Source organism: Bacillus rossius, chromosome 16, assembly GCF_032445375.1.
Source record: "Bacillus rossius redtenbacheri isolate Brsri chromosome 16, Brsri_v3, whole genome shotgun sequence".
Lineage (NCBI taxonomy): Eukaryota > Metazoa > Arthropoda > Insecta > Phasmatodea > Bacillidae > Bacillus > Bacillus rossius.
The window spans coordinates 47,055,827-47,078,161 of NC_086343.1; the positions used below are offsets into that span (position 1 = coordinate 47,055,827).

General features: G+C 39.1%; 1 protein-coding gene across 1 annotated transcript; it reads left to right on the plus strand.

Moving 5' to 3' along the window:
• The first annotated feature begins 5,375 nt into the window (after positions 1–5,375).
• Positions 5,376–19,455, plus strand: LOC134540078 (glycine-rich protein 3-like). The gene is made up of 2 exons (XM_063382540.1): positions 5,376–5,423; positions 18,770–19,455. The coding sequence occupies exons 1-2, from the start codon at positions 5,406–5,408 to the stop codon at positions 19,040–19,042; spliced, it is 291 nt and encodes a 96-aa protein (XP_063238610.1). The 5' UTR covers positions 5,376–5,405; the 3' UTR covers positions 19,043–19,455.
• The last annotated feature ends 2,880 nt before the right edge of the window (positions 19,456–22,335 follow it).

Genomic DNA, 22,335 nt, shown 5'->3' on the forward strand with positions numbered 1-22,335 from the left:
TACAAAGAAAAGAGTCTGAGCCATGTGACTTCACACATTCAGTACAGAGAGACGTGTCTGAGCCATGTGACTTCCCACATTCAGTACAGAGAGACAGGTCTGAGCCACGTGACTTCACACATTCAGTACAGAGACAAGAGTCTGAGCCATGTGATTTCACACATTCAGTACAGAGACAAGAGTCTGAACCATGTGACTTCACACATTCAGTACAGAGAGACGGGTCTGAGCCACGTGACTTCACACATTCAGTACAGAGACAAGAGTCTGAGCCATGTGACTTCACACATTCAGTACAGAGACAAGAGTCTGAGCCATGTAACTTCACACATTCAGTACAAAGACAAGAGTCTGAGCCATGTGACTTCACACATTCAGTACAGAGACAAGAGTCTGAGCCATGTGACTTCACACATTCAGTACAGAGAGACGGGTCTGAGCCACGTGACTTCACACATTCAGTACAGAGACAAGAGTCTGAGCCATGTCACTTCACACATTCAGTACAGAGAGACGGGTCTGAGCCACGTGACTTCCCACATTCAGTACAGAGAAAAGAGTCTGAGCCATGTGACTTCACACATTCAGTACAAGAAGACGGGTCTGAGCCACGTGACTTCACCCATTCAGTTTATAGAGATGGGTCTGAGCCACGTGACTTCACACATTCAGTACAGAGAGATGGGTCTGAGCTATGTGACTTCACACATTCAGTACAGATACAAGAGTCTGAGCCATGTGACTTCACACATTAAGTACAGAGACAAGAGTCTGAGCCATGTGACTTCACACATTCAGTACAGAGACAAGAGTCTGAGCCATGTGACTTCACACATTCAGTACAGAGAGACGGGTCTGAGCCACGTGACTTCACACATTCAGTACAGAGAGACGGGTCTGAGCCACGTGACTTTACACATTCAGTACAGAGACAAGAGTCTAAGCCATGTGACTTCACACATTCAGTACAGAGAGACGGGTCTGAGCCACGTGACTTCACACATTCAGTACAGAGACAAGAGTCTAAACTTTGTGACTTCACACATTCAGTACAGAGAGACGGGTCTGAGCCACGTGACTTCACACATCCAGTACAGAGACAAGAGTCTGAGCCATGTGACTTCACACATTCAGTACAGAGAGACGTGTCTGAGCCATGTGACTTCCCACATTCAGTACAGAGACAAGAGTCTGAGCCATGTGACTTCACACATTCAGTACAGAGAGACGGGTCTGAGCCTCGTGACTTTACACATTCAGTTCATAGAGATGGGTCTGAGCCACGTGACTTTACACATTCAGTACAGAGAGATGGGTCTGAGCCATGTGACTTCACACATTCTTTACAGAGACAAGAGTCTGAGCCATGTGACTTCACACATTCAGTACAGAGACAGACGTGTCTGAGCCATGTGACTTCACACATTCAGTACAGAGAAACGGGTCTGAGCCATGTGACTTCCCACATTCAGTACAGAGAGACGGGTCTGAGCCACGTGACTTCACACATTCAGTACAGAGACAAGAGTCTGAGCCATGTGACTTCACACATTCAGTACAGAGAGACGGGTCTGAGCCACGTGACTTCACACATTCAGTACAGAGAGACGGGTCTGAGCCACGTGACTTCACACATTCAGTACAGAGAGACGGGTCTGAGCCACGTGATTCACACATTCAGTACAGAGACAAGAGTCTGAGCCATGTGACTTCACACATTTAGTACAAAGACAAGAGTCTGAGCCATGTGACTTCACACATTCAGTACAGAGACAAGAGTCTGAGCCATGTGACTTCACACATTCAGTACAGAGAGACGGGTCTGAGCCACGTGACTTCACACATTCAGTACAGAGACAAGAGTCTGAGCCATGTCACTTCACACATTCAGTACAGAGAGACGGGTCTGAGCCACGTGACTTCCCACATTCAGTACAGAGACAAGAGTCTGAGCCATGTGACTTTACACATTCAGTACAGAGAGACGGGTCTGAGCCACGTGACTTCACACATTCAGTTTATAGAGATGGGTCTGAGCCACGTAACTTCACACATTCAGTACAGAGAGATGGGTCTGAGCTATGTGACTTCACACATTTAGTACAGATACAAGAGTCTGAGCCATGTGACTTCACACATTCAGTACAGAGACAGACGTGTCTGAGCCATGTGACTTCACACATTCATTACAGAGAAACGGGTCTGAGCCATGTGACTTCCCACATTCAGTACAGAGAGACGGGTCTGAGTCACGTGACTTCACACATTCAGTACAGAGACAAGAGTCTGAGCCATGTGACTTCACACATTCAGTACAGAGAGACGGGTCTGAGCCACGTGACTTCACACATTCAGTACAGAGAGACGGGTCTGAGCCACGTGACTTCACACATTCAGTACAGATACAAGAGTCTGAGCCATGTGACTTCACACATTCAGTACAGAGAGACGGGTCTGAGCCATGTGATTCACACATTCAGTACAGAGACAAGAGTCTGAGCCATGTGACTTCTCACATTCAGTACAGAGAGACGGGTCTGAGCCACGTGACTTCACACATTCAGTACAGAGACAAGAGTCTGAGCCATGTGACTTCACACATTCAGTACAGAGAGATGGGTCTGAGCCACGTAACTTCACACATGCAGTACAAAGACAAGAGTCTAAACCATGTAACTTCACACATTCAGTACAGAGAGACGGGTCTGAGCCACGTGACTTCACACATTCAGTACAGAGACAAGAGTCTGAGCCATGTAACTTCACACATTCAGTACAGAGAGACGGGTCTGAGCCACGTGACTTCACACATTCAGTACAGAGACAAGAGTCTGAGCCATGTGACTTCACACATTCAGTACAGAGAGACGGGTCTGAGCCACGTGACTTCACACATTCAGTACAGAGACAAGAGTCTTAGCCATGTGACTTCACACATTCAGTACAGAGAGACGTGTCTGAGCCACGTGACTTCACACATTCAGTACAGAGACAAGAGTCTGAGCCATGTGACTTCACACATTCAGTACAGAGAGACGGGTCTGAGCCACGTGACTTCACACATTCAGTACAGAGACAAGAGTCTTAGCCATGTGACTTCACACATTCAGTACAGAGAGACGTGTCTGAGCCACGTGACTTCACACATTCAGTACAGAGACAAGAGTCTGAGCCATGTGACTTCACACATTCAGTACAGAGAGACGGGTCTGAGTCTGCCTTGGACACGTCTGGTAGTGCTGCGTATCGGCCGACAAATTGTTGTGTTCTACAGAAGTGTGAAAAATAAGAATTTTATATATATATATATATATATATATATATATATATATATATATATATACTAGCGGCAGTACCCAGCGTTGCCCGGGCTTAACACAGGGTGAAGGGGAACTGTTTAGAGATCAGATGTAGTTAGTAATTGTCTTCTTAATTTGAATGTCAAGTGTGCAAAATAATTTATTTCACTTTGAGATCCCGACAAACGTTGTTCTGCCAGTTTATAGTTATTTACCTGGTCTGTATGTAATCTAGACTCTATAAAGCAATATAGAAAAAAAAACTGAAAAATAAGGGATTACTAATATTGAAAAGATTCCATTATCTAGCTAATGCTCGGCATGCATTGCAATGCTTCATTCAGTTTTGTTTTGTTATATGTTTGAAGTAGTTATACATTTACAAATAATCTATCCATGTCTCTAAATATACATTTATCTCTATCTACATATATAGTCCTATATATCTATGTATCTCTCTATCTGTATTTATCTCTTTTATCTCTGTATATCTATAAATATACCTCACACTATCTCTATGTATTCTATATGAGGGTACTGATTGCTTCGTTGTTAATATCACACGGGTGTTTTTTTACTTGTATGGGAAAATTAAGAATGATAAGGCATCCAGTGCTTGGCAACAATGTTAATAGGCAAAAGGAAATAAACTTCTAGCGCCTGCGGCATTGTGAACACACACTTCGTACGTGTACTGCATGTTGTATCTAACCCCGTCCAACGCATATGATTCTAAATTGGACTTTTAGTCAGAATCCGTAATGTTATTGATAATATAATATAGCATACAGCCATCCTCGATAAATGTACTATCCAACACTGAAAGAATTTTTCAAATCTGACCAGTGGTTCCTGAGAATAGCGCGTTTAAACAAACAAACAAACTCTTCAGCTTTATAATATTAGTATAGATTTATATAAATACATACATACATACAAACGATATCAACTTAGTGTCTGAAAACTGTACGGTAAATATGACCTAAGTAGGTAATTTTATATATACATATTTATAACTTTCTATTGAACCTTAATTATGAATAGGATTTAGGTAATACAACTGTAAATGTAAGTTGAGTTCCTCCACTCTGTCAATTAACTTTTCAAAGTCTTAACTAAAAAAATTAACTTTTTTAATTTTTTTAATATATATATATATATATTATGCTGTAATTTAACTTTGAACATTACTTATATTATTTATTTAACGGTTCAGTATATTCGTCCACTAAAGTGGATAATTTGCATATCAGTGATACATGATACTTTGAAAGTGATGTTTATGATGTACCAACATTTCAGTGGATCGACTGAAGGGGGTAGACACAGTACGTAAAACAAAAAAAAAAATTCATTTAAACACTGGGAAAAAAACGGGAATTAAAAATTTTAATTTATAAAATTGATCATATAATGTACACGGCTGCAAAACAAATTATGCTGGGTGCGCTTATTTGCTGTTGATAACAACGATGGGGTTTCATGGTGGGGGGGGGGGGGGGTGTTTGTGGGGCCTGTTTCCAAAATCTCTGCCCCGAGCAAATGTAAGTTTAGATTCGTCTGTGAATACTGACTACTTGAAACTTGTATGAACATACCCATGTTGTAATAAAGCTAATAGAAAAAAATATTTAAAAAATTCAGCCATAAATTTTTCTACTTTTCACACAGTTTGTTGATTTTCAGGCTTATTTCCTGAGCTCTATGTAGAATTTATTTTTATCTATTTTTTTTTCTCATTGAGTCATAATTAAATCTGACTTCATCCCAAATACACATCCGTCCTTCAGACAAAAGTATTATATTGTAATAAAAATAAATAAATTCACTTTTAATCATAAAGCCAGCTACTAATGGAACACAAGCTAAACCAATTTAGCCAAATTAGCAATGTAAATAAAATGATGGTTGTTGTGGAGCTGAAACACGGAACACTTGGGTGAAACCACAAGCGAACCCGGGCTCTGACCTCGTGCTGTGAGCGATGTCAAGGTCGCTCGTGTTCTCGCAGTAGCAGCGTGACGTCACCAGGACCGCAGGACGCGGCTATATAAGAGGCGGCAGACGCCAGGAGCCAGGATCTGCTGACCTGCGCCGGCCGACGCCATGTGGTCCAGGAGTCTGGTGAGTCGCCAGTCGCCAGTTGCGCCTCTCTCCGCGGCCCAGCAGTGTTCCTCTGTTGCCTCTGGTGCCTCTGTTGCCTCTGTTCCTCTGTTGCCTCTGTTCTTCTGTTGCCTCTGTTCCCCTGTTGCTCTTGCCTCTGGTGCCTCTGCTGCCTCTGTTCCTCTGTTGCCTTTCTTCCTTTGTTACCCCTGTTTCTCTGTTGCCTCTGATCCTCTTGCCTCTGTTGCCTCTGTTGCCTCTGTTACTCTGTTGCCTCTGTTCTTCTGTTGCCTCTGTTCCCCTGTTCCACTGTTGCCCCCGTTCCTCTGTGGGCTCTGTTCTTCTGTTTCTCTTTTCTCTTGTTGCTGTGGTTTCTCTGTTGCCTCTGTTCCTCTATTTCCTCTGTTACACTGTTGCCTGGTTGCCTCTGTTCCTCTGTGGCCTCTGTTCCTCTGTTACTCTTTTCTCTTGTTGCTGTGGTTTCTCTGTTGCCTCTGTTCCTCTATTTCCTCTGTTCCGCTGTTGCCTCTGTTTCTCTGTTGCCTCTGTTCCTCTGTTGCCTTTGTAGTCTCTCTTCCTCTGTTGCCTCTGTTCTTCTGTTGCCTCTGTTCCCCTGTTCCACTGTTGCCCCCGTTCCTCTGTGGCCTCTGTTCCTCTGTTACTCTTTTCTCTTGTTGCTGTGGTTTCTCTGTTGCCTCTGTTCCTCTATTTCCTCTGTTACACTGATGCCTGGTTGCCTCTGTTCCTCTGTGGCCTCTGTTTCTCTGTTACTCTTTTCTCTTGTTGCTGTGGTTTCTCTGTTGCCTCTGTTCCTCTATTTCCTCTGTTACACTGATGCCTGGTTGCCTCTGTTCCTCTGTGGCCTCTGTTCCTCTGTTACTCTTTTCTCTTGTTGCTGTGGTTTCTCTGTTGCCTCTGTTCCTCTATTTCCTCTGTTCCGCTGTTGCCTCTGTTTCTCTGTTGCCTCTGTTCCTCTTTTAGTTTCTAACACGGGAACGACAAGGAATTGTTTTATTTTAGGATGTTTATTTTACTTGAAATTAATTGCACGTAAATTTGTGTCACTCACACAACCCTTTTTTTTCAGCCTCTCACTATAGAAATAATGCATGTTGCTAGATTGGTACCAGTTTCTGAAAGTCTGTCCAAGAACTCTGTATGCTCTTTGATATTAATTTTTCCAATACTCTACCTACAAAATTTATTTAAGAAAGGACACTAAAATATTTAAGATATTTCCATCTTAAGGAGAGGAAATTTTATTATTTAACTATTGTCCGATTGAAAATAATTTTCAGTTTATTACATTCATGCTATTTTGAACGAAATAAATTATGTTCGTTTGATTATTTAAATTGATCAAAACGGCATTGTAAAGTTTTCTAAACCCTTCACAGTTATAATATAAAATAAAGAATATGTAAGTATTTTTAGTCAAAAATTAAATAATTCCTATACTCATTCGCAATATTTTTGCCTGAATGTAATTATATTATATAATATATTCTGTCTGCTGGTTACTATTTCATCCTAAAACTACTCAGCTGTTAGCATACAAATAGTTTTAATACTTTAACAAAAAAAAGTATTATAGCATTTCGAAATGTATCACACTTTCAAGATGTTTGTTGTTGTAACATCTCGTGTTCCTAATTGGATTAATTTTTTATTTCGATTTAAAGCGTAACCTATTTAAATAATCAGTCAAATGTGATAACTTTATTGTATTCATAATTTAAAAATTAGTAATAATTTGTTGTTCTGGAACATATATTAGGCCGGTGTCGCCGTATGCTGTTGGCCAGTTTCCACACGGTGAAGTCTTCTAGAACAAATTGTTTACATGCTCGACCTTCATAAATGTACTTAGTGCATTCTTGAGAGACCTGCATTGTTGATTGTAAGAAAATAGTTTGAATGAATATTCAGACAAAAAATCTGTGCACGTTTTAGTCGCAGCGGCAGAAACGGATAACGAGATATGGCAGTTGACGAAAAACAAATTTTTATACTAATTAAAAGTTTCCATGACTTTGCAGATTACTTTATTTATTTAAAGCAGGAATAAAACCAGTTCTCTAAAAATAAAATATAAATGTAGTAAAATACTAACACATAAAAGAATAAATATAGACAGGCCTGAAATTTTTTTCTAATAAAATAATTCTATTCGAGAAATTAATTAACAATTGTGTTGAGAATGATCGGATGGTATACTTCACTTATTATAATAATAATCTATTATAACTCAAATTATCGCGCAAAAATACGAGTTTATAGTATAAAATCACGCAAAGTATAACTGTTAGTATTAGAATGTTTTGATACGAAACGGACATACAATCCATCTATAAAGTGTAGAACAGCATACATATATACAAACATATATGCTGTGCATTTATACTAAAAATGGAATACTTAGAATTTTGAGAATTTAAAGAACTTAACATTAATTATGTTGTCCAATATTCCGAAATAATCGATTAAACATTTTATCACATTCCATAACGCGAAAATGTTTAGAATGTTTTAACTCAAGGCATCCAGCATTGAATCACTTATAATTTTATAGGTACTATACGTACTAAGAGAGTTATTAATTTTTTTGACCTTAAAACAGAATATTTCATCCTTTGTAGTGTTAGGTATTTTATAAAAAATTGTTTTGTACCACGGCTGAATAATATATTGGGAGGATTTACAGGAGATTTTATTTTGTACAAAGTAACAAAGATTAGAATTTTATATTTCAACTTCTGTTATATCAACCCCTAAATTTATTGTTCATCGTATAAAAAAAATCCTCAAGAATTTTTTTTATAATGTTTAGGATTTATACAATAAAATGTAACGGATTTAATAGTTTACCTAAAATAAGAGTATCAGGTTATTTACACACCTTGCAGTTATAGTTGGTCGTATCAAATATTTATTTTGATGACAAGTTTTGGTATTACTATATCAAAATATAATAATTCCACACGAATGCAATAATTGTAACCTTAAAAGAGTTGTATTGATATTTCTGTTTTTAAAAAATTATTCCACAATCCTCCATGTTGGGACGGATTTGGCCCATTAACAAACTCATCTGAGATTTTTCACTGCGATTTTGTTGTTAGCTTGGGTGTTATTTGTCCATAATAAAGGTTGTGATCGTGTTTATATATATATATATATATATATATATATGTGTGTGTGTGTGTGTGTCTGTGTGTGTGTGTCTATATTACACACATACCAACACACAGCCATTTCATAGTTGATGAAAAAAAAAATGAAAAAAATATTTCCAGAAGTCACATCAACGTCCTAAAGGTTCCAATAGTAGTTAGTTTTTCTTATTTGAAATCTAACTTAAAGGGTGTGCTTACATACGTACGCGCGATAGAAGTAGAACTTCATTGAAATTTTCAAATAAAGCATAAATTTAACATCAAAAAGAAGAATTATTAAAGAGAGCAAAGAAAAAATTGTTATATTTGGGTTAAAACGGGTTTCACAGTTAAAACATTGATGCCAAATTGAAGGAAACAAAATTGAGAGAATGTGTTCATAGGTTTAAGTATTGAAAATAATAGGTAGGGCGTGTTTTTGGTTGTTTGCGTTGTAGCTATTAGTTCAACATTAAAAGTAAATAAGGTCATAATTTTTCAAAATGTATTTAAGTAGATATTTTTCATTCGTTTCAAAATAAACAACATGCCACGGCGTATATTTAAGTTTAAATTAATTAGACGAAATGCGCATGTGCAATGAACGTTAAGGTATTAAATTGCCATTTAATAGTGTTCATGAACTTTGTTGGATCTAAAATTAAATCCTCAATGCGTCTTAACATGAAAAATAAAAAAAAACTAAACAATAGTGTTTTACGTTTCTCTACCATTATTTGATGATTCTGGCATTGCAATATTTCAAGCAGTTAAGCACTAGTTTTCCTTCTGATAAGTGGTTAGTTTAGGTTATATAAATAAGAAACGCTTAAGGGTGTGTTACGGTACAAGAAGTATTAAAAATACTCTTTTAATAATTTTTTTAGTCACGGAAAAGATGCTTCTGTTAGAAAAAATCGAAATATTTAATCGATTAATCGATTCCTGAATCAATTTTTTGAGTTGTGTGAAGCAGTTGTACTGAACTGTTTTACCTACTAAAATTCAGGTCACTTATACATAACGTTTTTCACCACGTTCAAAGAAAGAATATTACTCTCCAACACATCAGCAGTTGAACAGTATTGTTCTTCGATGCCTTGAAAGTACATAAATTAGCTCTCACATCGATCCGGAACTCGTAACATACCTCAAATAAAACAAAACATCAGGCATCGAACATTCGTGATCACACTCCTGGTTCATTTAATTTCTTTCTACACGTAAACTGACAGCAAAAATCTGTTTTATGTGTGGCACTAAAACTAATGTTAATTTTTCATGTTAAAAATGGGTTCTCTGTAAAGTCGGTTTACGGACGATAGTTTAACGTGACAACGTCATAACAAAACATTGATGAAATGATTGCATAATTTTATGAATAAAATTGAATAATTTTTATTGAATTATCACTATTTTGTATGGATACAAAGAAGGAGTGAAATGAAATCTATAATTTAATTGATAGATTTACATTTATTTGCACTCATCAATTCAAATATGTTTATTTTTTTAACGAACAGATTATTTTAACTATAACTTCTATACATGTTTGCTATTTAACTTATTTCAATCTGTGTTATTCTGTTAAGGATAAAACGATGATAGGAAAAGTAGGAAACGAATGGGAGTGTTTCAAGTTTAATGTGCCTCGAAAAAGTGAAATCGATGGTTGTTCCAATCGAGTGGAAGAGAGATAGATACGGCGCAAGCGTACAATGAGCGTAACGGGACAAAGCGTAACGGGACAATGAGCGTAACGGGACACTTTTTTCGTGCGTGCAGCCGGCGTTCATCGATTTATTAGAAGTTGTCACGTCAAAATATTAATACGTAAACGGGACAACTTATGGTCTTAAGAAAAACCACATTCTCACGGGTACATGAGGCGGGAGCGGGCCTGGCCCTGCGGGGAAGGTGATTGTCGCCTGAGGTGTCGGAGTTGTTGCCGGCTCTAGTATCCGAGACATGATCCAACACATAGCCTCTCCGCAACCAAGTGGCAATCCTCTGCCTCCACATGGGCACTGCTGTTGGGGGCGAATAGTGGTGACCATGTTGGGATGGGTAGCCTCAATCTCTGGTCGTAGCATCGCCCTAACTGAAGAGGACAATGCCGGGCTTAACCCTGCCGCAATCCATCCTCGATTGCATGTACGGGACCAGAAATGGTGAACTGGTTGAAAGTGCGGGCAACAGCAGACGCGATTGAAACCTTTCAGCGGTGTTCGAGTGCCGAGCCTCAGTGTCTGGTTCCAAAGGCGTCTCCCGTTGGCCCATGGTAGTGGTAAGGACTGAGAACGCCGCTGGCGGGAATGGGTGCACCTGGGTCTAAAGGGCTGTGAACCGTCTGTACCGAGGCAACTCCGAGGCCCGGGTGGTTAGTTCTGGCCGCGACTCTCAAGGTCGCCGTCGGAGGAGTCCGGGTACACTCCGCTGTGAGTCCGCCGGGCCGAGATACGGCGGGTCGCAGGTCCATCCGAGGTCACGAGTGGCTCTGACACACGGCAGGTCGGCTAGCTGTCGGCGAACAGTCTGTGCCCAGTATGGACACCGGTGTTTGTCGTAGTACGGGAAGGATCGCTGAGAAGTGAAAGTATCCCCGTTGAGGTTTCCTCTAGGCCTTGGATCTGATTGGGTAGGACTCGTACTTGGTAGTGGTGCTCCGATCGCTTGGAGCAGGCTCTACGGGTTCTGTAGATCTCTGATGAGTGGATACAGTGAGTGGCGGTATAACTCTGGTTACTAGCCTGGACAGCGAGCAGAGGTTGGATAGTCCTCCACCGGACCACGGGTTCACTGGCTCCCAGTGTGATGTGGGAGATCGGGGAAGGCGCTAGCAGTGCTGACAAAGTCTAAGGGCTAAGGTATCAAGGTAAAGGTCATCCAAGATGGCCGCCATGAAATCATGATGGTCGGTCGTTGAACCCATCCTCAATCCTCAGCCAGGAACTAGGCGCCGGAGCCCCATTACCTAAGAACTCACCAAGTTAGTGTTTTTCCTGAAGGGGCCCGCCTCGTCAGGGGCGTGTGTGTGTCAGCGAGGCGGGACTGGCTGGTGCTTCTAGCGCGGTGTCTCCTCTGGACTGGCGCGCAGTCTTCTCGTCATCACAGGATAACTGTGAGCTCTGAGCGGTGACCGTAACATTATATAGCCGAGATATAAAGATAAAGTTGTAATACAAGTCCCTTAAGAGCTTTCAAGAATATGTACTGGTTGTTTTACGCCTAAAAATGACCCTGAAAACATGCGTTTTATCTATTTTAACTGTTATAAAAAAACATTTTAAAAATTTAATCCGAAATCAAAAGTACTTTTCAGAACTCAGCGAATTCTTAAATGCTTTTCGTAAGCAGACCCCACTCGGACACCTTGAGTAGTTTACCAAACGCGTTGTTTTTCCTGAAGCTCTGCGCATCATGTGTGTGCCCGGGTAGGCGGTGCCCTTAAAGACATTTATCCTCAGCTTGATAGGTTTAACTTTGACATTTAACCGGAAGGTTCGCAGTATGCTAGCATGCCATGAGAAAAAATGGTTCAGGATTTCAAGGTTGTGCTGTTTCTTCCTATTTTTATGTCTGAAAAATAAGGCAGGTATAACATAATTATTTTGATTTGTTCAACTTCATAATTGACAGTCGTCACACGAAGAAAATGACTCGCATACTATTATCAAACTTCTAAGATTATATTACTGAAAATAATCAGTGATTTTAGATCCATGCAGGAAAACAACTTATTTAATTAAAACAAAAAAAATCTGAAGAAACTAAATTTTTAAGAATATTTCGTTTACAAAAAAGAAAAAGTTAATATAAAAAGTTTTTTAAAAATAAACATTATGTAAAGAATCCTAATTTATCTCTGTCATGTATCACACCGAGAACTCCCATCTGTGCCACTGTTGCTGAAAATACAGTTCAGAAATTAAGATCACCATGCTAAATTATTTTAATTATTTGATTATTTGATTAAGGCCCTTCAACCAACACAAATAACACCATAGACTAAATGGGCCGCAAATATCAAAATGATTGAACTAGGCCAACATTCATGACATTTTTAACTAGGCCACAAACAACACTTTAGTTGAACAAGGCCACAAATTATATTATTGTTGAACTAAGCCTGAAATAATACTATAGTTGACCTAAACTACAAATAACAAAATAGTTGAACAAAGACACAAATATCACCATGGTTAACCACGGCCATAATTCATGTCTTAGCCGAAAAAAAAATAACTCTATTGAAATACATACCACGAATAATACTTTAGCTGAACTAGACCACAAATAATAAAATAGTATAAAGAGGCAATAAAATGACACATTTTTAACTATGCTAAAAATAACACCATAGCTAAACTAGACAACAAAATACCATTGTTGAATTAATCATAAATATAATATAGCTGAAATAAACTACAAAAATAAAACAATATATTTTTCCTAGACCAGAAATCACCCATTATTTTAACCAAGCCATGAATAACATTTCACTAGAACACATATAATAAAATAGTTCAATAAAGCCTCATAATGCCATAATTTACCTAGACCACAATCAATGCCACAGTTAAACTAGACCACAAATAACACCATAGTTGAAATTTATACCACGAATAATAACATGGCTAAACTAGGCCACAAATAACAAATAGTTGAACTAGGCTACAAATAAGGCATTTTTAACTATGCAACAAATATTACTATAGTTACACTAGACTACAAATAACACAATACCAAAAATAGATTACAATTAAGCCATAAATTAACTAAACTACAAAAAAATAAAGTTTAACTAGGCCACAAATATTAACAAAGTTTAATTATTTTACAAATAGACAACAGTTGATCTAGCCCATCAATAAAGCCAAAATTGGACAAGGCCAAAAATAAATATATAGTTGAATTGAGCCAAAAAAATTACATATTTGAACTAGGCGTCAAGTATCACTGTAGCTAAAAATGACCACAAATAACAAAATAGTCGAACTATGTAAAAAAAAAAAACACCTTTATTGAACAAGGTCTAAACTAAGATAATTGTTTAGCTGAGACTTAAATCACACTATTGTTGAACTAGGACTTACAAAAACCATATGTGAAATAGGCTAAAAATAACACTACAGACAAACTACCATTGTGCATCAACAATTGTGGTTATCTACAATAATGCCATTGTTACAATAAGTGTAACGAGGTGATAAATTTGAAAAGGCGCGCTTGAGTCACAACACAAATAAATTCCATATATAAATGTGTATATATATACCATAATATATATTTATTCGCAAACTTCACAAGGCATCAGTATGTGGACACAGGTGCCATACCAGGAACTTCTCGGGGCGACTCACGACTGACTGCATCGTTCTCGGCCAGCCCTCAGCTAGATCCGACTTCACTACTTCAACTAAGATGAAGTCGGCTCGCCAAAGGGATGTTTTCCCAAATCTCGTTTTAAGTTACCTTTTGGTAATAAAATTAATCAATTCAGTCTCTTTTTTTTTTGCGGGCACTTATGCCCATTTAAAGGTTGTCTGCGGACTAGGTCTAATCCATTTAGATTTGTCTTGTTCGCAGACAGGGTCCAAGAACCGTAGCCGAGATTGCGGCCAATTGGTCTTCCTGGCATTATAAGAAATAACTACTGCAGACACACAGGCTACGGACATTCAAATTCCAAATTCTCCACGACGATTCAGAGTTCCTTTTATTCTGTAACGCACCTCCCTCGTGTCTTGTAAAAGTTATTTAAGTTCCTTATCAAAATTAGGAAAAACTTTGAAATGGAAATCTGAATTACATGAAATTGCGCTGGAAACGAACTGGTCAAAAAAGGATAACATAGGTGCACAAGAGAGAGAGAGTGTACAAGAAATTTCATGCAGCACCTGAATGGCTTACAAACAGCTGTAGGATAGTTTGGTTATGTGCTTAAATAAAATGTCAAGATTTGGGTAGCGTGAATTATTTTTGATTTATTCAATTAAATCATTCAAATTCTTTTCTTTTCTTTTAGTTTGCTGGTTGAAATGTATTAAACAAAATTATTTCTTAAACAACAACAAAAGTTAAGTTGGCCCGGGCCCTACACAGAATTATACCAGTTATACATTAAAGTTAAATCCTTCCTTAAAAACAATATAAAATACATTTATAAACATAAAAACAAACTAAATTTAAATTGTATCCCAGCTGGCACTTGTTGATTTATTCGGGGCATGTAGCCGGCGGAAGGTGGGTAATTCTCTGCCCAGTTGCCCGGGACGAAGTTAAGACCAGAATGGTGGTATCCCAGGTGATGACCGGCTGATGGGGCTGAACAATGGAGGCTTGGCCTGCACTCCTGGAGCCGTCAGGTTGGTGGAATCTTGGCGGTACTCTTGAACCCACCTACAGACCAAACCAATCAAAGATATTAGGCCTGATCTGTAGGCGATAAAGGGAGGGGCGGAATTAGCCTTCAAAAAGGGGCAGTGGTGAACATTTACCGAAGCGGGGAGAACTCAGCCGTCTCGGTACCGGGTTGGTGCACGTCGCGCGAAGACGGGGTCGTTCGCGGAAGCCATGTTCTTGGAGCTTAATAAAATACAAAATAATTTACAAATTTTTCTAACTGCTCTGGGCAGACTACCGAAGATAAATGCAAGACTAAGGTAATAAGGCCAGGGTGCCTTTAATGTAAGTAACTACATTCCGCAGGTGGATGACGGAATTCAGCGAAATGCGTGTGAGGGGCGGATCAGCGGAGAAACCTGCCCCTCTGCTCCGTTGAAAAGCAGCCCAGAGAATCCTACTCGCTCAAGAGGACTTCCTATTTAAGAGCGAGGGGCTCTGCCCTTTTGGTCCAGGTGGAGGGGGACTCTTCGATCTCTCGAACCCTCAAGCGCAAGGTCGACTCCTGCGAGTTGCCTCGCAAAAGGGGGTGGGGAAGGGGGGTGGACAGTGCAGCGCTCTGGCGGCGGTCCGGGGGAAGGAGACATGTTTTGTTGGTGTAGCTCTCGTTAGATGGGGCGAGCTGTCACTTCTGGCGCGCCCAGAAGTTTTTCTGAAAGGCCTCTCCAAGATGGCGTCCCTGTGTAGGGGGGGGGGGGAGCCTTCAGCGGGAACAGTGACGGAAAGGGGTTTATGACCGCCTGGGGTCACCTCAGGCAGGGTTCTAGGCGCTAGAAGAGGGGAAATTTCCGCTTGGGCGATGGAAATTAGTGGCGAACGAACGCAGCTACGTGTCTGCTCCGGCTTGAAGACTGCTGATGGCCGTACTTCCACGAAGTCTGTTGGGAGCTGTTCTGCCCTATCCACCTCAGTCGGTTAGGTTAACCTTGTGGAATGGACACAAAAGGGAAGCTCCAGGACCTTAGGCTCAATGGCACTGCTTTGTATGTGTAGAGGTTTACAAGTAGAGAGAAAAAGCCGACTGGCTCATCATGTGGCTCTTACAACCAACAGAACACCATAAATATTTATTAAATTAAATTACGAAAGGAACTGATTTTACATGAGATAATAACTTTTTATTTCGGTTCGGGCCATTTATTCTTATTTAAATAATTTTAATAGTTTTATAATATCATGCACATACTTAACTTACAAAGATATTTGTATTCCGTTTGACAAATAAATTAAATGAAACTTGCAAGCTTGAGGCCCCATACTATTACAACACTTTAATAGACAAAGAGCACGTGGCTGGTTACACCAGTGGCAATTACAAAACAAAATGTATTTTTGAGGTTAATAACTAAAATGTAAGTACCTACTTTATACATTTAATGAAGCGACGAAAGTTCCTTTTACTTGATTATTTTTCTATGCGATAGAACCGATGATGCCGAAAGTAGATTAAACTTTATGCCGAAACATGCTGGAAGCCGAAAGATGAAAAAAAACTTTCCTTATTTACTTAGAAGGCTGCATCCTGATGCCAATAGCAGAGGAGACAAGGCTCACTCCCGTCCCGTATTTAGTGGGCTACCTCAAGCATGTCCCGGATGTCTCACGCCACTCACAAGGACCGCTAAAAGAATTAACAAAAAAAATCACCAAAATTAAGACATTGGCCACAAATAAATAAAGAACATGATTCCTAGGGAATCAAAAAAGAAAACTTACCCAAAAGGCGGTAGGCGGCAGTCAATTCACCGCATAATCCAGCGGATTAAAACCAGAATATTAACAAAGCTGATTACATGATGGCTGACCGATTAGGAAGAATGAGGCAAATAGATAATCTCCTTAAGAAGCTACACCATAGATATTGACACAAGACGTCAAACTTGGTGAGCAAAAATGAAACAATACAGGTTTAGTTACAAAATTATCACTAATACTTCTCAAGTAAATGAAAAAGGTTAAGGTAATTAAATATTAGTATTTAAAACAAAAACATATTTTTATTAAGTCCTTTAAATTAATTTTTTTATAAATTAATGTCTTTTATCGAAAGAGTATCTTGAAGCACTTCACTTTAGATTATAAATCGGTTTTACATATCTCACAATTTACATTTAGATATGATTAAGTTAAAATACAAAACTTACATAACAAAGAAATAATTTTCAAAAATCACAAAATTGAGCCTACATGATGTCCATTTTGCAAAAAAAAAAAAAAAAAACATGACAACAAGTTGAGTACATGCAAGGTTACGGAGTGCAACGGCACAGAGCGACACCAGTGCTCGCTACAGCTTTTCTGGTCACAAAATCATGTAGGGTTTTGAGACGCCGGGCCTGACTGGAGCCGGGAATTGTAGGAGATGGCTGCTTAACGCAGCTACGGCGGGCTTCATAGCTGATTTTGCAGGGTTGGTGGAGGGGTGGAGAGGAAAGAACACGCTACAAAGAGAATTGACCCGGCCGTACACTGGGCTGAAAAAGGCCGTAGGCCAATAATTTTAAGTTTAATTATTTTTTTTAATTAAAAGAACTCAATTATTATAAAATTAAACAATGTGCCTATAATGCACATGGTTGGCACAATTCCATGACACAAACAGCAGGCCATTTCCAGGAGAATTAGTATGTCAGCAAATTGAGAATATATGCGAATTTTAAATACCTCCACCTTTTTATAATTTTCATGAACAAACAGAGCGTCATTGTGAAAATTCTTTATGTTAACATATTGTATTATGTTTCGTTTTTATTTTTGTCTTAATGCTTTTGTGTAATAATTTTCGGGCTGGCCCTATTATAAATTTAACCCTGTCATAAACCTAACTTATTATTATTATAAATTTACCCCAATATAAATTGAAATTATTAACATGATTTTGTTTACTAATTATTATTAACAAAATGATGTTTATTTCCATTTGTAACAATTTAGACATATGAAGTAAAATAAATCGAAGAATGTCCATAGACATAACTCCATTTTTTATTTATTAATATAAAATTACCGATCGAAAGTTTCCACAGCCACTTCCAATTAAAATTTGTATAATTTTATTTTTTTTAATATGTAATAGACACCAAAAGACTTTAGGACGCTCGCTCTGCGAGCACTGCGGGTTACGTCCTACCAGGGAAGCATGACGGTCGATGAAACCCACCAGAAACAAACGCAATAGTAGAACTCGACTACAAATAAAACCATAGTTCAGCTAGGTTACAAATAATACCAAATATAAACTATACCCCAAGTAGATACGTTTTACAACTAGCCCACAATTCTTAACACCAATGTTGCTAGTCCACAAATAAAACCATAATAAAACTTTAACAAAAATTTAATAAATAGTTAAAAAAAGGATAAAAAATGCAGTCTTTGGTTATGTCCTGTAATTTGTCGATAAAAAAAAGGGGGATTGTCTGTAAAGTTGGTTTACAGACGATAATTTTACGTGGTAACGTCATTAGAAAACATTGATGAAAAATTACATTTTTTTTTATTTTCAAATACTATTTACAGTTTTTGCAAATTTAAATTAAATAATTAGTTTAAACATAATAACGAACAATTATTTAAAAAGCCCGCCGCATTAACCTGTTTGATATTATAGAAGATTTTCTCGCACGGTGGCTGGCCGGTTCTTGCACACTAGAATAAGGCGGAACGTGACAATTTTCACGTCAATAAAGATTAAAAAAAGGGTTTTAAATGTTATGAAAAAATTCAACGTGGCAGGATTAAATAGCTGCTAATAGCACGACGTTTCCAACGGAGTGTTTGTTGAGTGTGCTTGACTCCTCTGCTCAGGCCTGCTTGGTGGTGGTGGCTGCACTGCTGGGCACCTTCGGTCTGGCCTACCCGCAGGGCTACGGCGGCTACGGCGGCTACGGAGGGGGATACCGCCCGGGCTACGGCGGCTACGGCGGCTACGGTGGCTACGGGGGCAACCGCCCCAGCTACGGCGGCTATGGTGGAGGCTTTGGAGGCAACCGCCCGGGCTACGGCGGCGGCTACGGTGGGGGATACCGCCCGGGTTACGGCGGCTATGGCGGCTACGGCGGTTACGGCGGCTTCGGCTAGCGCTGAAGCACATGACAAGCACTAGTCTCCCCTCCACCGCTGCCGCCACGATGCTGTGCGTCCACCGAACAATCTGCACTAGGGGCCATGAGCTAGTTCTTTGGACACGCGACATCAGTGCTTGCCATTCAACTAAACAGTGTCCTGGTTGCGAAGAATATGTTGCGCAGATAAAGGCCCAACTTTTCAAAAGTTAATGAGAAATAAGAATCTTAAAACAAAATAATACATTTTATACTATTGTACTTTCCTTGAATAGGTGTTATACAAAAATATATTTTTTCCCATGAAAATTGTTAATAAATACTTGGAAATTTATTAATTTCATGTATTAATCTACTGATTCAATAATTGGGCTAATTTCATACCCTTCATTTTTTAACAGGTTATTTTCAATAAATAATGGAATTGTATGTGTTTCTCTTTATTTTACTCTGGTTCCTTACTTGCACAAAAAGTTGTACAATATAATTTTACAGGAAATTTTTAGTTATTAATGACTTTTTTTCTATGTTTTCCTGCACTGAGAGATGATTCATTTTTATCTTTCAACCTGAAGCGAGGAATAATAAGTGTAAAGTGAAAAATTTTCTGTAATACTTTTTTATAATGACAATGGTAAAACCTGACTATTCATCCTTATATAGATAGAAAAAAATTACTCTCATGACACTTTTGTGTTACTTACTGAATCTATGTTGTAATAGCAATTTAATATAACTGTAATCCACTCGTAAAAAACACACTCAGGAACACACAGTTTTATATATATGGGAGAGAGAGCAATGCCTTCAGACTGTTATTCATATATTTTTTGTAATATTGCTGATAGTATAATAATAATAACAATTTTTTTGATAGTAAGTCACTCAAGAACAGCTGAGAAGTAGGTGAGCCAGAAGGAATGGCTTGCCCTTCAGATAACCATGTGTTCCTCCTCGTGACCACATGGTTGTTCAGGCTGGTCTGTCAACAGGCCTACCAATCTCTTAGGGACTACAGCTCTCCCTATTTAATGTGTACACTCCATCCATTGCTGTGGCATTGACCTCCTCGGCGGATCAGCCGTATTGACTTTCGGCGGGAACACTTGTCGAACACAGCGATGTCACCGGCGATGGTTAACAAGATGCGACACTGACCAATACATTGAACAGCCATGGCCCATGGTAGGCACCATCCCTGATGTGCCTAGAATAGCTCGGAGACCATAGGAAACCTAAAACAAAATGGTCAAACCAGGATTATACATCGAATTCTCTCGAATGCGAGTCTGGTGACTTTTAACTGCCCTCCTTTTGTTCCATGTGGATAAATGTGTGGGAGGTTGTAGGTTGCCTCGAGACTCTTTGGAGGTAAGTCTACAAGGTTCTGTCTGACCAGCTTGCGAGAGGCAAGTTCACGTATTCTACACTTCAGAGTTACATCAAAGAACCTATGTACATAAGGTAAACGAAGCTATGAATCACTGTATCAACCTGTAAGCATACTGCTATCAGCAGTACAGTCGTATGCCTCTGGCAGCAAGGCTCTCTTAGTAACATTGTTGGCAATGAATCGCACACTTATATGAAGCGATAAATACAAAAGTAGGAGGTGGGGGCAGATACTGGACCGCAAAAAGGCTATGTAATTTGGGTAATTAATCACTATCACCCCCTCTCACTCCCCCGGAACTAATAAATAATTTGTTCTGTATAGTTCTATTGTTCTCCCCCCCTTCTACCGGGGTGATCTCCCTCCCAATTCTCTCTCCACAACCATTCGCCCCTCCCCCCTCCCCCCTCCGGCACTGTCTCCCTACCTTGCCACACTGTACCAACCTCTGGGATCAGTACAAGTATTTACCAATTAATTTTATAGCAAACTGCAACAGAACATTAGCATTGAAGAAGCAAGGTGCCTAATGAAGGACATGTGAACTCTAACAAAAAAATAATACCCAATTAATTATATGTTGCCTCGTTCGAACCTGAAATAATAAGAACGTCAGGCAGCCGTGGCAACTACCAGACGACCGGCCGCTCGAGCGCATGCGCAGAGAGAAGACTGGAGTAGGGGGAAAGGAGGGAACGCAGTACAGACCACCAGGGAGGGGGTAATAAGGTGGAGCGGAGAAAGGAGGGAAGATTCTTGTTTAGCGATTATGTCACACTCATAAATGTCTTCTTGCTGCCGGCACAACCCCACAAGGGTGTTGAGCTTATTATTATCATTATATCATTATTTATTGATTTTTTCGGTTGATTTATTGCTATGCTGTGTTCCTCCCCAAAAACCTCTTTCTCACCCATTGCTCATCACCCCTCTTCTTACGACAATTTTTTTTTTTTAATTTACTTCTGAACTTAGCTGAGAAGTTGAAAGGTTGGCGACCATCTTGGATGTCGATCACCTTGAATTCACAGTTAGTTGAGAAGTTGGAAGGTAGATATCTGCACAGTCGCTGGGTTATATTTTTTAATTTGGAAAATATTTAATTGCATGCCTGGGATTTGAAACATGATCTCTCCTGTGATCTCGAGGTTGGAAGGCGAGCAACTTGTCTACTCGGCCACGGAGTCAATTGAAGAATAAATAATTAAATTTGCCATAAAAGTATAGGAATGGAGGTGTGGTTGAAATTTTAAAGTAGGGAAATTATTGTTATCTTTGAAAGATTTGTGCAATAGGAGTGCATGACTTGATGTAAGTTTTTGGATATACGCCATTGCTAACCAATTGCGTATGTCCAAAAACTTACATCAAGTCAGGGAAATTATTGATGTGGGTATTAAAATTAATTTTGCGGAGGAGGGGAATGTGACAGAAGGGTAGGAGAAAGTTAATGAAGAAGCTGGAATAATTTGGGATAGGGAAGGGGAAGAAGAAATGTTCAAGTATCAAATAAGTGATATTAATGATGTGAATATCACCAACAAGGTATAGTAAAAGAGATGCTACAAGGTTTGCCACCATATTGATTGTTAGAAATGGCAGGAAGTGCACACCATCAGCTTTAGTTTTCAAAAGGCTGCCAGGATCGCTAGTCTCCTTGAGATAGTTGTATTACTCGCCGCTAGGACAAAGTAAAAGAAATGGCGGGAAGAGCATGTCACATGTAATGTTAAAAATGGTGGCAACATTTCAAAAAAGGCGGAACAATTCTTTTTCGTGCACATGATGCGTGCATAATGACAAGTTAATATTATCGAAAACACTCGAACACTCTGCACTCCAAATATTTTATTGAATAAAGAAGAATGTTTATAAATAAAGTAAGACTATATGGAAAAAACACACAAAATATTCAT